The sequence below is a fragment of the Suillus discolor genome (assembly GCF_016758755.1).
Source record: "Suillus discolor strain FC423 chromosome Unknown F5147scaffold_45, whole genome shotgun sequence".
In the NCBI taxonomy this organism is placed as follows: Eukaryota; Fungi; Basidiomycota; class Agaricomycetes; order Boletales; family Suillaceae; genus Suillus; species Suillus discolor.
In genome coordinates, this window is record NW_024541292.1 from 296561 (window position 1) to 309911 (window position 13351).

General features: G+C 47.8%; 3 protein-coding genes across 3 annotated transcripts; all 3 read right to left on the reverse strand.

The window, feature by feature from the left end:
* Window positions 1-1504: 1504 nt before the first annotated feature.
* On the reverse strand, window positions 1505-3363 carry F5147DRAFT_809639 (MFS general substrate transporter; the record flags this gene model as incomplete). Its single annotated transcript, XM_041443423.1, has 7 exons — window positions 1505-1832; window positions 1896-2388; window positions 2442-2598; window positions 2651-2785; window positions 2835-2995; window positions 3061-3126; window positions 3193-3363. The coding sequence occupies 7 exons, from the start codon at window positions 3361-3363 to the stop codon at window positions 1579-1581; spliced, it is 1437 nt and encodes a 478-aa protein (XP_041290449.1). The 3' UTR covers window positions 1505-1578.
* Window positions 3364-5384: 2021 nt separating this feature from the next.
* F5147DRAFT_706732 (major facilitator superfamily domain-containing protein) lies at window positions 5385-8390 on the reverse strand. Its single transcript, XM_041438021.1, has 17 exons — window positions 8075-8390; window positions 7716-8006; window positions 7573-7662; window positions 7445-7525; window positions 7347-7386; window positions 7225-7291; window positions 7072-7159; window positions 6742-7009; window positions 6623-6693; window positions 6573-6575; window positions 6389-6507; window positions 6312-6328; window positions 6177-6252; window positions 6105-6124; window positions 6034-6043; window positions 5915-5983; window positions 5385-5866 (listed from the first exon to the last, which is right to left on the reverse strand). The coding sequence occupies exons 2-17, from the start codon at window positions 7938-7940 to the stop codon at window positions 5578-5580; spliced, it is 1533 nt and encodes a 510-aa protein (XP_041290450.1). The 5' UTR covers window positions 7941-8006; window positions 8075-8390; the 3' UTR covers window positions 5385-5577.
* A 1788-nt stretch (window positions 8391-10178) lies between these two features.
* On the reverse strand, window positions 10179-12968 carry F5147DRAFT_776137 (uncharacterized protein; the record flags this gene model as incomplete). Its single annotated transcript, XM_041441813.1, has 8 exons — window positions 10179-11022; window positions 11074-11147; window positions 11199-11265; window positions 11322-11427; window positions 11486-11563; window positions 11616-11919; window positions 11967-12039; window positions 12100-12968. The coding sequence occupies 8 exons, from the start codon at window positions 12966-12968 to the stop codon at window positions 10179-10181; spliced, it is 2415 nt and encodes an 804-aa protein (XP_041290451.1).
* Window positions 12969-13351: the final 383 nt, after the last annotated feature.

The following is a 13351-nucleotide window of genomic DNA, read 5'->3' on the forward strand; positions in this document are numbered from 1 at the left end:
CTCATGATCAGTTATGGTACACATCACTATCCTTTTTTTTGAATAGCTCCATGCTATTATACTTTCAGCACACCGAAATGAAGTGTCGAAAGTGATTATGGCATTCTGATGGACTGCTCATCGTCGATTTCGTACAAAGAACGAGCCAAAAACAAAGATCCTCGCAACAACATTCCGTGATATCCACTCCGGCGGTATTGCATAACCACAAAGTAGTATACGCCGTGCAGCGCCACTTCAGACCCCGTGGTTCATGCCGACATACATCCGCGCTTCACATGACCGGGGTATTCGGCAAGTCTTCGGACAGCCGAATCTCGGTCTCGTCGCAGCTTGGCAGGTGATGGCATCTGGGCGTTAGACTATAATAACTACGAGCGTCGTGGGTAAATCCGAGCTTTCTGATCGTATTTCAGCAGCTTCTCGAACGATGGAAGTCTCTCCGGGGCTCGAGCGCTTCCGAGTCAAGGCTTTGTGTATGTAAGTCTCCAAAATTGTTTCATGCATTGTCAGATAGGCTATGATTCATATTGGTCACATCTCCTGACTCGGACCGACCAGATATGCTTGAGATTTACACAGCATGCCCAGCATTATTGGAGCATGAAACCCGTCAGTTTTGTTCAGTAGGATTGGCGTGGATAGGTAGGAACGATTTTCTTCTTTCTATTCGGTTTGCTTATCAGGGGGGCAACTAACTTCTATTCATTGAATAGCTGATCACGTCGTAGGCTCCCACAATCCACTGTGGCACTCGGTATATAGACAGGGCTGGTCACCAGTCTACTCGGTATACTACTAGCATCCCTTACTGTATAATCGGTACCCACAGAGGTCGGCACTTTCGCAAAACTCGTATTCCTAGTCACTTAAACACTACCTTCTTGACCTATATATCATTCTCTCTTTAATACAACTCATTGCGAGGTTGAACGACCACGATTGAGGCAGAATTGAGTGAGATAGTTAAAGGTGCTGAAGTCATGCAGAAGTGTCACCTGCCGATATGTGCCGTGATGCACTTTGGAAGCTTGTGCTGGGTGCCGCAACGATGCTAGATATTTTCATCAGCCAATCAAATTGTATTGCATCAGACTGAAATACAAGTCTAGTGGATGAGTAGAGGGGGGCTTCTACTATACATCATGTGCCACTTGATATTTAATCCCTTTCCTCCTCCCTGAGATAAAATTTAATTTCTCGTGAACCCCTGCGTGTATAGTTCAAGTGCCCGTATCATCACGTTGTAGGTATCTAAACGCGGCCGTGGACGCCCAAAAGGAACAAGGGATTCCGATAAACCTGGAACCTGAAACGTGTGTGCCTTGTTTGCAGACTAACCACTGAGGACGAAGACTCTGGACAAATTCTTGGGTGGACATCTAGTCCGGTGATCAAGTATCTATACTAATATATAACCACAATTAGAATAGTCACAGATGATCGGACATACGGCGGCAAAGACGAATATGTAGCCAGTCGTATCAAGATTGAAACCCATGGAGTTATACTAAACGTTGCACTGGAACAAGGTAATTCTCTAGGTGCATACACATTTTCCTCTGATTACCTTGTGAATCACTCATCCCTATCTTGCATTTCATCTGGCAATTGTGACCCTAGCCACCTCAATACACCAGCCAGCACAATAAAGACAACATAGACCGCATTCCCGTTCAGAACATTGTGTTCCTTTGAGAATGCAAAAAGCGAAGTTGCAAATGCAGGCCCAACGACACGAGCCATGGACGCGGAGGTTTGACCAAGACCATTGACAGCGCCAAGGACATTCTTTGTGGGGGCAGAGGCCCTGATAAACATGAATACAGTCCCTATAATGAAGTGGATTTTAGTCTTAATGACAGGGTGGGGATGGGTTTAGTTGCAACACACACCGTATGCCATATCCCACATGCTCGTCAGCGCTAGTAGGCTGATTAATGTAAATGTGGTTGCATGATCAACCATCCCCCTTGCGTGTACAAGCCACGACATGATCGGAAACATAAGCATAATTGGCGTGAAGCACGACACGGCGCCGCAAAAGAAACGCTTTGGACCAACCCAATCGACAATTTTGGCGAAGAACAGTGCCTGGAAGATACCATTTGCCATTGCATATATTCCCATCCACAAGCCAATATGAGAAGGAGTGAAACCAAGGCCGCCAAGATAGGTAGGCGTAGAAAGGAACAGCGGCAAAATAGCCATGAGAGCAATATCAAGCAAGGCGAGCATGGCGTAGTTTGCAATTGGAATGACAATGGTAGGTGTGAGCAGAGATCGCATGGATGTCTGTGAAAGATCTTCTCTATTATCACTGTTGGCACCATTTGAAATGCCTAGAGTTGTTGTTGTCAACTTTGGTCGACGCTTGGTCGATAATGTCTGTCGATCGTGAGTAACATTGTGCGATGACACAGGTAGTATGTAAAACTCACTTCTTCTAAGAAAAATAACACGACGAGAAAGCCCAGTACAAACATGCAAGCAGACACTGCACAAGGTAGAAAATAGGGGTATTTGCTCCAAAATGGGTGCGCGAATAACTTGGGCCAGTTATCTTGTGGACGCGCAAGCATTCCACCTATTAAGGGACTGGTATGGAGATTTAATTATGGCCATTCAAGTAGTCAATGATTGTACTCGCCCAATAAAGCCTCCAATGCACCACATTATCGGAAGCAAGGCAAATCCCTGAGCCATATTCGTAGAGTCTGTCAATTCGCCCAACATGGTCTTCAAAACTGAAACATTGCCGTTCAGTACACCGCACATGCAGCGGCTAAAAATAACGTAAGGGTTGTATTTCATATCTTTAGCTAAAGCCATACCTAACGACAAGGCCCCAGAACGTTGTCGAGAGACCGAAACACAGCATTGACATGCAAGTTCCTGATAGCCCCACTAGTAACACTGGCTTGCGCCCAATACGGTCAGACAACCGACTCCATCTCAGTACTGTCAGTGTCTGTGCGACGAAAAACAAAGACTCCTGTCAATCGTATCCGGTGGTATGAGAAAATTATGATTCTGGCAACTCATGATCTCAGTACCTACAATTATCCCAGCATAATATCCTACAGCCGCATCATCACCTCCAGTGATGCCAAGTTCTCTGATAAGCTGAAAATAAAAATATGAAGAATGGATGAAAAACAGTTTGATGCGCCCATTGTGAAATCATCGTACCTGATTGATGTACGGAAATATGGACATCGAAGCGATAGGTTCGACAAGTCGCAATGTCATAAGTATGCCTATCTGAAGTTTTGGAAGAGGTGTTTTAGGCTTTTTCGAGGTCCCTGCTGAGACCAGAGGCGTGGTTTCGCTTGTTGTGCGAGGAGAATTTGAGGTGTCCATTCCGCTAGTCAGCGTTGCAAATTCAAAGAGGAGATGTGAGGCTATTAATTGAGTTCTAAGGGGAAAGTGAGCAGAGAAGGGTTAAACGTGGCACAAGAGCGAGGAGAATTGAGACGAGTAAGATGAGACGTTCTATGAGGCTTTTCGGTCGTACTTGGAGCGGGGATCTGCGTATACGATTCGCTATGGGTATGAGTGTACATGGACAGTACATATACGTTTTCAATTAGCTTAACAGACCCGAACAAGAATGAGGAATGGAGAGGGAGCGAAGAAAGGATACGTGATTTGGATGCGAAGAGTATTACTCTTCGCATCATTGAATTACGTGGCCGGTCTCGAACGTCCTTGATCTGAGGTGGTGGGCGTAGAGGACATGATATCCTTACAGAGATGAAGCGACCTACCTTGACATGGTCGTAAACTGTATTTATGGCCTGCCGCGACCAGCTTGTGGACTTTTAAACTATTATCATGCTATGTATCCCTTCCGGCGCATTGGCAACCGGTACCCTACAGACTTCATCAGGAAAGACCAATGATTTTCGCTTGCCAGAAAGAAGTTTGATGCTTACGATGAGCTCAGGCTTCCGGCGTTGGTGACGACATAAAGCGATTCGTGGAAGTTCTAAGGTTCCGCACGAGTCGGAAAGTCGACACCGTACCTGACCTGCCAACAACGTACCCTCCACGGATACGGTTACATACAACCGTAGATATTGGAAAACACCGCGGGTACATTACAAAAAAGACTGTATTAACGACAATAAAAATATCAATGGAAAGACACACACCGAAATCTGCAGCAAGATCGGGATCAGGATGGAATGTACTTTTCGTTTCTTTGTCGTCGTCACTGGCCAGCAAATCGATACTTGATCATGTGAGATCATTGGTGTCTGTGGGTCTCTATTGAGCAAATCGGGACGCAAATGATTGCTTGACCTTCTTCGAGGGACGGGCCAGAGCCTTGGAACCCCTTTGCGACAGCTTTTTGAGTGACTTGACTCTCTCCGAGATGGACGACGCAATCATTACGGCGTCAATTTCCTAGAGAGTCAAATCATCTAAGTCTATGATAGACCTAGATGACTAGTGTGACCGTGTAGATGAGGCATTAGATGCCTTCTTTGTGAGTTTTCCCATGGAGAGACGACTCGGTGGACTTACTGTGACCTTCTCTGTAGTGAAGCGTCAGCTAGAATGAATGACAGGGGCGCAAAAGACATGACAAAAATCAGTATGTAGTATAGCATTCAGGTATGAACTTGTGATCCTCAAGCTTTCAGAGAAAGACGATGCGGACTTGAAACAGACTTATCCATAGTAAAATGTAAACCGAGACTATGTGGTGTTTACAGACACCGTCCAGCTCAGCTACACAAAGCCAAAATTGAAGCAGATTGAATGAGATAGTCGACATTGAAAGTGCCGAAGTCGCCACCGCTCACTTAACCTTATACGGCATTTACGGAAACGGCCGAAAAGGGTAAGGTACCTCCTCGGTGAGTGAGTTTGGGCTAAAGGCCACGAGACTTGCTAGTGGGGGTCTGATGCTTCCTACACCCACTAGCCCTCCCAAACCATAAACCACCCCACCGGTGGGTCATGATTACTGGATGCAGCTGGCCGGTCACATCGGACGTGGTGCAGTCGTGCGACGGAATCTGTACATATAGATGCACCGTGTGTTATTCCTAAACAGAACTTCGAGGGCGCGGTTGGAGTAGCGGTAACCCCAATGAGAATTTTTGCAGGTTTGAAACTACTGCTATCCTCGGCGTTCCTCTTGTTTTAGCTAACGGACCCTTATCCTAGGAGACGGGTGACTGCAGCAACTAGACGCGCTTCGCTTATACAAGCTAGTCGCTAACTTTGAAACTCTGTGACATTTGCGTGACTGCTGCTTTGAAAGTTTGATGCATTCCGCCTGCCGATTAGGGATATCGATAGTCTGTCAAACTATGTGGTACCAGCCATAATATTGATTCTAGCCTTTCCTGCAAGATTCTTTGTATTGATCACAGGGGTAACGCCATTGGATTCTGGAAGGCCAAGCGCAAAACCCAATTGGTAGTCATTAAAATGATGAAACATACTAAAGCCACAAATCGTCAGACATTAATGTATTGTTACATCCAGTCATAAATCATATCATAAGTTACATTGAGGAAAGGGAAGAAAAACCACACCGTTCATATCGTACCGCAGTTTTCACAGAGTGTATCTATACCCACTCCATTCGTCTCCCTTTTCCCTCTGGGCATCTTCAACGCTCGCGAACCGACCGTTGACTTCAAAGCCTCCCTCGTGTCCCTCGATGATTTCGTCTCGCTCTCCGCGGTCCCGACGAGCGTTCTCCCGCTTTAAGAGGAACCTAAATGTGACTGTAGCGATGAGACCAGTTCCGATGTACATCAGCACAAGTCCGTGGCCTAATGGGTACCAAGGTGTCTGGTTTGCACGATAGACATTGGAACTAACGGCGCCTTGCAAGTTACCCCTGAGTCGGTGTCAGTCGTGGATCGCACGCACCCCAAAAATAACTCACCAGCTGATGACCATTGCAAGAGCGACACTACGCTTGTATGTTCCCTCTGAGTTGTTAGACATCCAGGCACTGTTTCCGATCGGTCAGAAGGGAACAAATCGTTAGTGGATCACACTTACACCGTGTTTGCTGTGGAATCAGAAGCGATCAGCATTAATGCTACAGATACCATAGAAAGAGCGCCACTCACGAATGCAAGGGTAAATGCCGCTACATTGCACTTCATCAGGCATAGATCAATTTCATAGTAGAACTGGCTTACCAAGCAGATAAGAACACCGCAAAGTATGACAATGCGGCGTCGCGGGAGACGATCAAGATGATGTATCCAACAGCGGCTATAAACATCCCAGATTGCGTGAGCGACGTCGTTACCATGAGCACCATGCAAACTTACCGATGGAAAGCAGAATGCTAGAAACAAAAACATGGTGGTAAGCAATGGAGCCGCAGTGTAGCGAATGGTAAACCCACAAGTTAAACATCCCACGGTTGCCGTGCCGGTCGGCGAGGAAGCCGACGAGGCAAGTAGATATGCATGCAAGCGCATAAACAGGGACGGTTAATAGATTCGCTTTAGTTGCAGAGTATCCTGGGGACAATCAATCGGTGAAATGTCACATCTTAGAGTATGAGAGCATACCGAGCTGTTTCACGAGAGTTAGCACGTGCGATTCGTAAAGACGGAACGTAAGACCATGGACTCACCTGGTTAATGATACTCGGCAAGAACAACGCGAATGCATACAAAGGCATGTCGATTCCGGCGTAAACGATCACTATGACAGTTTGTTAGCGAATGTAAGTTGCGGATCAGGTGGACTTACTGGCAAGGTAGGTTTTCCATTCGGTCAGTGCCTTTTTGATGTGTCGCCACTGCATCTTCTCTCCACCAGCACTGAACTGGGCGTCACCCTGCAGGCGGCGAATAACGACAGTCCGCTCGGCCTCGGTAAGGAACGTTGCGTTGTCCGGGAAGTCGACGATAATCCAATAAGAGACAGCACCTGCCACGATGGTAATAAGGCCCTCGATGATAAAGATCCACGACCAGGCAGGCTTTCCACCGATCCCATCCATCTTGGCTATGCCGACCTGCATGTCACAAAAAAAAATTAAATTAGAAGAATCGCTAGTTGTAATTGATTGGCACATACAGCGAGAAGGCCACCAAATGCACCGGAAATGGTCGCGGCCGAGAAGAATATGGCAGCGCGGATACCAAATTCCGAACGCTTATACCAACTGCACGGACATCATGATACAGATCAGATAACGCTTCCGCACACAGAAGAGCTAGTCGCACGTACCATGAGAGATAGTAGGTGACTCCGGGAAAAAGTCCAGCCTCGAAGGCACCAAGCATCCATCTCATTACTATTTCGAGCAAAGAATTCAGTGACATCCGACAATCACTAGGCGATGTACCAACCTAGTAAACCGCTGTAGTTGTGCACTAGGCCTTGCACCGTCTGTAGAGGACACAGGGTTAGTGCGACTTGATCCAGAGAATAGCGTCGGAAAACACACCATCATAATACCCCAAAGAACCATGAGCATCGAAAGCCATACGGAGGGTTTTAGACGTTTCAAGACGATGTTTGAGGGCACCTGGTACGAGGTCAACTCGCGTCCATTGATCTTAAGATCGCGCTCACCTCGAATAATGCGTAGGATATAAAGAAAATCGTCAGGCATATCAAATACTGAGTGTCAGTTATTCCTAAATCCGCCTCCATTTTGTACAGCTACGAAGAGATTAGATCTCGTGGGAGTGATGCTCCAGTGGATGGATGCTCACCTTTGCATTTCCAATACTCGTTCTGTCGAGGAAGCAAAGTAAATACAGAAAAGATAACCATGGTATAGTCCGCATGTCGACTTTTCGCATTAAAGCGCGTTCGTCGATGCCCGAAACGTCGATATGAGGGTTGTAGAGCCCGCCTTCGGCAGCAGCCTTTCCATCTTCGACATGGACCACATCATCTTTCTCGGAGATGCTGGGTGGTGAAGAAGACAACGTCATGGTATATGGTGTAAGGATGTCTTCAGTCGATGGGTGGATGGGGTGGCAGTAGGAAAGGGACCTCAACTTTGAAATTAACGGAGATGCAACCTATATAAGCATCGAGTCCGCATGTTTTCTCGGTGATGACAGACCTGCAAGCGACTTCACCCCACGGTCACCACCCGGTCTCTCTTGGTCACCCCTGGTTCTTTGAAGGTTCTGTCAGACCGGACGCCAGGAACATATCAAGTTGTCCAATTCGGTAAGTCGAGAGTGATCATTGATCTGGGTGCGTTGCGGTTCATATCCGTTATTGGACCAATCACAGTAATTGTTTCAGCGTGATCATGTGCGCCGATCCAAAGTAATGACAACGGTTACAATCATTTACCCCACTGATGAGTAAAGATAGTGGCACATTCTCCAGGCTGTGAGCCCCAAGTTCACAGAATGCACACAGCACGCGGCGTGCGTGTCGCGTTCGCGTGTGATCTACATAAACTTTTTAGGAAAAATTGTTGACCTTTGTTGTGGCCAAGCTCATCCGGGCGTGCTCTGTAGATTTAAAAACGACGTGCCTCAGGTAGGCTGCAGTTCGATGCACTGATATATAGATCGATATGGAGATCCTACTGCTAGCCAGTAGGTACTAAAATCAGCTGATTTAACCTCGAGTGCGACAGCTCAAGAGATGACTCAGACATTAATATTGGCATGTACAGGCGTGTCAGGGCGTGTCGTGTGATCGGGACGCCGACATCCAATTTTTCGATGGGGATTATGTTCCCCAGCCTTCACAGGTGATGAAATTCCAGATGTATTAGAAATTAAAACCCCCACCCCCACTGAACTGCTTCGTATTACTACGAGACCACTAGACGGATGCGCAGCGAGAACAAGTATTCTGGGGTGCCCCGCTATACACCTGACAGAAAAAGCCAAACGTAGGTTCCTGTGCCTGTAAGTTATAACCCCGGATCAGACTTACTTTGAATTGTAAAATACCGGAAAGAGATCATGTGAGGGATTTCGTGGAACCACAGTTACAAATCAGTAGCCTTGGCGTGTCGTTGCACATTTGACGTTGAGAAGAACCGGACAACTCAATATACTTGTTGTTGGCATAGCCTGATAACTGCAGCCTGTAGGCTTGGTTTATTTTCGATGCAAAGGGGAGACACCGCCGTGTAATTCCTCTTGCTCCGACACACACATACTTCCAGTTCTCTTGGAATATGCTCGAGTAGATGGAAGGGCATATTGATGGTTCACACAAGGAATGATCGATGAGCGGACCGCGGTATTCAAAAGCGCACACAAACTTGGATACCGAGGTGAATATCAAATACATGTCAAATAAGCAAAGAACGTAGTAGAAAACACGCACAGGACCCGGATGACATATCGAGACCAAGAAGGAACCTGAAGATGCCAAGTCTGCTTCACTTGACGCTTGAGACACGTATCATGGTCACTGCTGTCTGGCAACAGTCTTTTGGCGAGCCATGGATTGGCTTCGAGCAGCGCCTCCGTACCCTTGGTACAGGCTCGAGTGACGGAATGGAGCTCCGTACCCGACGACAACCTGCCAACTGTCACCATGCCAGGTACCTACTATGTCAAACTGATGAGTCAGATCTTCAACGGATGAAACAAACCTCGTGTACTACTCACCAGCACTGAAACACGACAGCCTCGACAGGTCTTGTTGAAGTGTCTACAAGGTCTAACTTACGCCGTAAGACTGTTCGAATATGCGGAGATATTGCACTGTTAGGCCCTTCGGTTGTCTCAGCTATGAAGAACAGTTGTCGACAGCCAGTTTCCTAGTTTAACCACGGAAAGGAAAGGAAGACAAATGCGAATGGGATTACAGGATGAAAGAAAAATTATCATTGGAAATAAGATAAATCGCATATACAAGCACGCATCAAAACACCCAAGCCTCTCCATCAAGAAAGTGAACGAACATGGATGACAGATGCCCCGTTGCAGTAGTGTTAGCCGTGTCGGCCCAGAATTCTCATTTTGACCTGGCAGTCGGAGTATAACACCCGTATCATGTCGAAGCGAGATATTAATCTCGCACGAACAGATCACTAATTGCGGGGAAACGCTCTTGATATATGTTTTCCCGCGCCGTAAGATCCAATCGCAAGTCACAACCCTCTCGTCAAGTTCCTAGTTCGGGAGCTTTGGTGACGACTTGTCAGCATCAAAGCCCCCGCTCATCACGGACTCGTCTTCTGAGGCTGTTCATGATCCTCCAGCCATATCCAAGAGCCCTTCTATGCTCTTGCCCAAATCCCCTCCGTTGGCCTCCAGTACCCAGTCGCGCACCTCTGGGTCCACTCCTGGGAAAATCTGAGCGAGAGTCGCACGAGCAGCAGCGCTCGCTTGTGCATGCGCTCGGTCGATTTCTGCTTCGACAGCAGTAAGGTCCAGCGAGGGAGTGGGCGTACGAGATATATGTTGGCCTACAGAAGGTGGTTGAAGGTGCTGCGGAATAGCGTTGGGGGGAGGTAATGGTTGGCCAGGACCAAGCGCGAGTGCTTGGTGTACATATGGCCCTCTAGAGCCAGGTCTACTTGGGGTTTCGTCGGCTCCGTAAGAGTACCCCATGTGCGTGGGTGGAGTTGGAACAGGCGACGTACGACGGACGCGGGGCTTGTAAGGTGTTTGCATGGGCGCCTGAAGTCCCTCACTGCCTGTCGGTGTGTGCGGAGTACCACCAGCGAACTGAGCAACCTGGTCAGGGTGTGACCAGTGTCTCTCCCGCTCTTCTCTACCAAGCTCAAAGGGCGCGAACGGTCCTGGAAGGTAGCCCATCTTTTCATCTAGTGCCTCGCTGAATATACGACTGATGGCACCGAGAGGTTTTGATACCACATCCCCGGTTTTCTGCAATAACTTTCGAGCATCCTCGCCAATGGTGAGATTCTGGGCTGATGATGGGACGGCGAGGGCGAGCGGTTGTGCAGATTCTTCTCCTGCGTGTGGAGATTGACGTGGAAGTTGATTCGGGGTTTGTGAGCCTTGGGCTATGGTTGGTGATGAAGGAAGCGACGGAGGGAGTGTTTGGATTGCTGCCTCTACATTTCTGTCAAGAGGAATGAGCATGAATCACGAACTGAATACAGATTATAAAAACCTTTCAAATTCTGCCTGTGATATACTAGAGAGCGAGGTATGATCCATACTTTCAACGAATTGTACAGCACCCATCTGAGAAGTAAACATCAGCACGAGTAACCGACAGAGCAGTCATAGACTGACGAGACTTGAAAGATAGTAACCCGCCTCGCTTTGTAGCTTCGCAGGATTTCGAAAGCGATTTATAAACCTTTGGGAAATTTGGTTAACTTCATTGGGCTGCACGGTGAAAAAACCTGTACACACTCGACGTTCGAAAGCAAATGCTCAGGGTTCGCTCTCAAGACCACGTAAATCAATATCGGCACAAAAGAGTCTGCACTTTCGTCCTTGCGTAAATGTCGTATCAAACCTGGATGACATCCGAGAATGTGAACATGCTGCTGAAATAGGAAGTGAAAAGCGCGAACCAAAGATAATCTTGCAGCAGTTCAGAATGCAGATGAGTTTATCCCGTGGAGCCTTGTAATGATTCACTTTGCAAAGTTCTGCCGCCATTTAGAATTTGACTGACTAGCAAGGAGGACGAATACTACATACCCTGTTGAGCAAATTCTAAAAATCCAGTGTTTCCATCATTATCGTCGGATTCGAGTTCGGGTATATCAAGATGTCGAGGTCGTACCCAGCTAAACAACGCAATCCGTTGAGACAACACACGATCGCGTTCGAGATCATCGGCTGTGACTGGTCGGGGTGGAGTAAGGAGAGGAAGACAAGGCGTGTACGTGTATTCATAAAGCCGGTTCATCACTAGTTTCTCCATTCCTTCCATTGCGTTGTCAAATTCTTCCTCCGTTGCATTTCTCCAAATGTCCGTTTCGCGCATTTTCGTGGCAATGAACTGATAAAATTGAATGTCTTGCTTTGAATAGAATGAAAGACACGTACGCTCAGGAAATCATTGATTATCTTGATCTGGTCGTTGACGGTAAACGTCCGTTTCGTGAAGTTGCTGAGAAACCTGCAGAGTGAAGGACGGTGAAGTGAGCTCCTATAACGTACACAATGTCACCAGACGCACGATCGCACGTATTTGCCAAGTGGTTCAGCACCCCTGGACTTCATCTGGTCGAGGAACTTCTGGAAGTTAAAAGAAGGGTCCTTATCCTTGCGTGGAGACTCTGATCCAGATGGCGATGTAATAGCTGGAGTCGCGGACCGGGTGTCCGGTGCGCTTTGTGTCTTCGAGGCAGCGTAATCAGACGGAAGAGGAATCTGCCTGGAAAGCGGTGATGGCGCAGTAGACTGAGACTGTTGCTGCGCAAATGAGGACATGGTTGTAGGCGAGGGGGTGACAATGGGTTTGGCCGCATCCATTGACAAGGGCCGAGGGCGCGCTCTAGTCGCCACGCTAGGGATGGAGAAGGTCCTAGCGATTGCAGCGAGTGATGGAAAGGCAGATGAGGCGGAAGAAGTCGATGGTTGTGGGGAGGGTGAACCAGATCTGGAAGAAGGCCCATCACGTTGAATGTCCTTCGAGGCAGACCTAGAGTGTGCTCGACTACTCGGCCGCGATGGAATTCGGGGAGGTGGTGGATGCCCTTCTGAGCTGGCCCAGGCCTGGTGCGCACTCAGCTCGTCCTCGTTTGTAAAAGGATCAAACTGAGTCAGAACATCCTTGCTAACACGCACTTGGTGATCGAGAGCGTTGTTGATTAAGTCTGCAGGTGCAGCGAAAATAGATGGTGAAGCGGCGTTAATCGCTGTTGGATCTGGGGTATGTGCTGGCTTCAAATCGAGCTTCAGCTGTTCCTCTGACCATGGATTCTGGGCTTCAGTGATAGATGGGATGGCAGGAGTTTGTAAGCCAGGAGGAGGGCATGAATCGAGAGATATGTGAAGGGAATCAAAGTCGGACGTTAATGTTGAGTTTTCCTGAGCGTCGAGCATATCGTGCTACTGGATAACACGCCTGACGGAAACGACGTGGAAGTCGAAGGTAGAAGCTGGCAAGTACAGACACTTAGAGCCAGTGCAGCATGATGCACAGCACCACACTACCCATAAAAGTATATCGTCAAATTTAAAGTGCCGCAGCCGACAGCGTCTAAATAGACTCAAGCTACAAGCTTGGCTGGTCAAATTTACTGCGAAAGAACCTTCAACGAAGCTGGCATACGACCAACTGGCAGACGACTTCGAGCGTCAAGCGCCGGCATATACTTACTAGCCCTGGACCTCACATACTCTCATGCTAAGCCACATCTGCCTCCCAGGCTCATAGTACTAAGGGTACAAAACGCTGGTTGTGGCCAACAAGTGGATCTCGGATC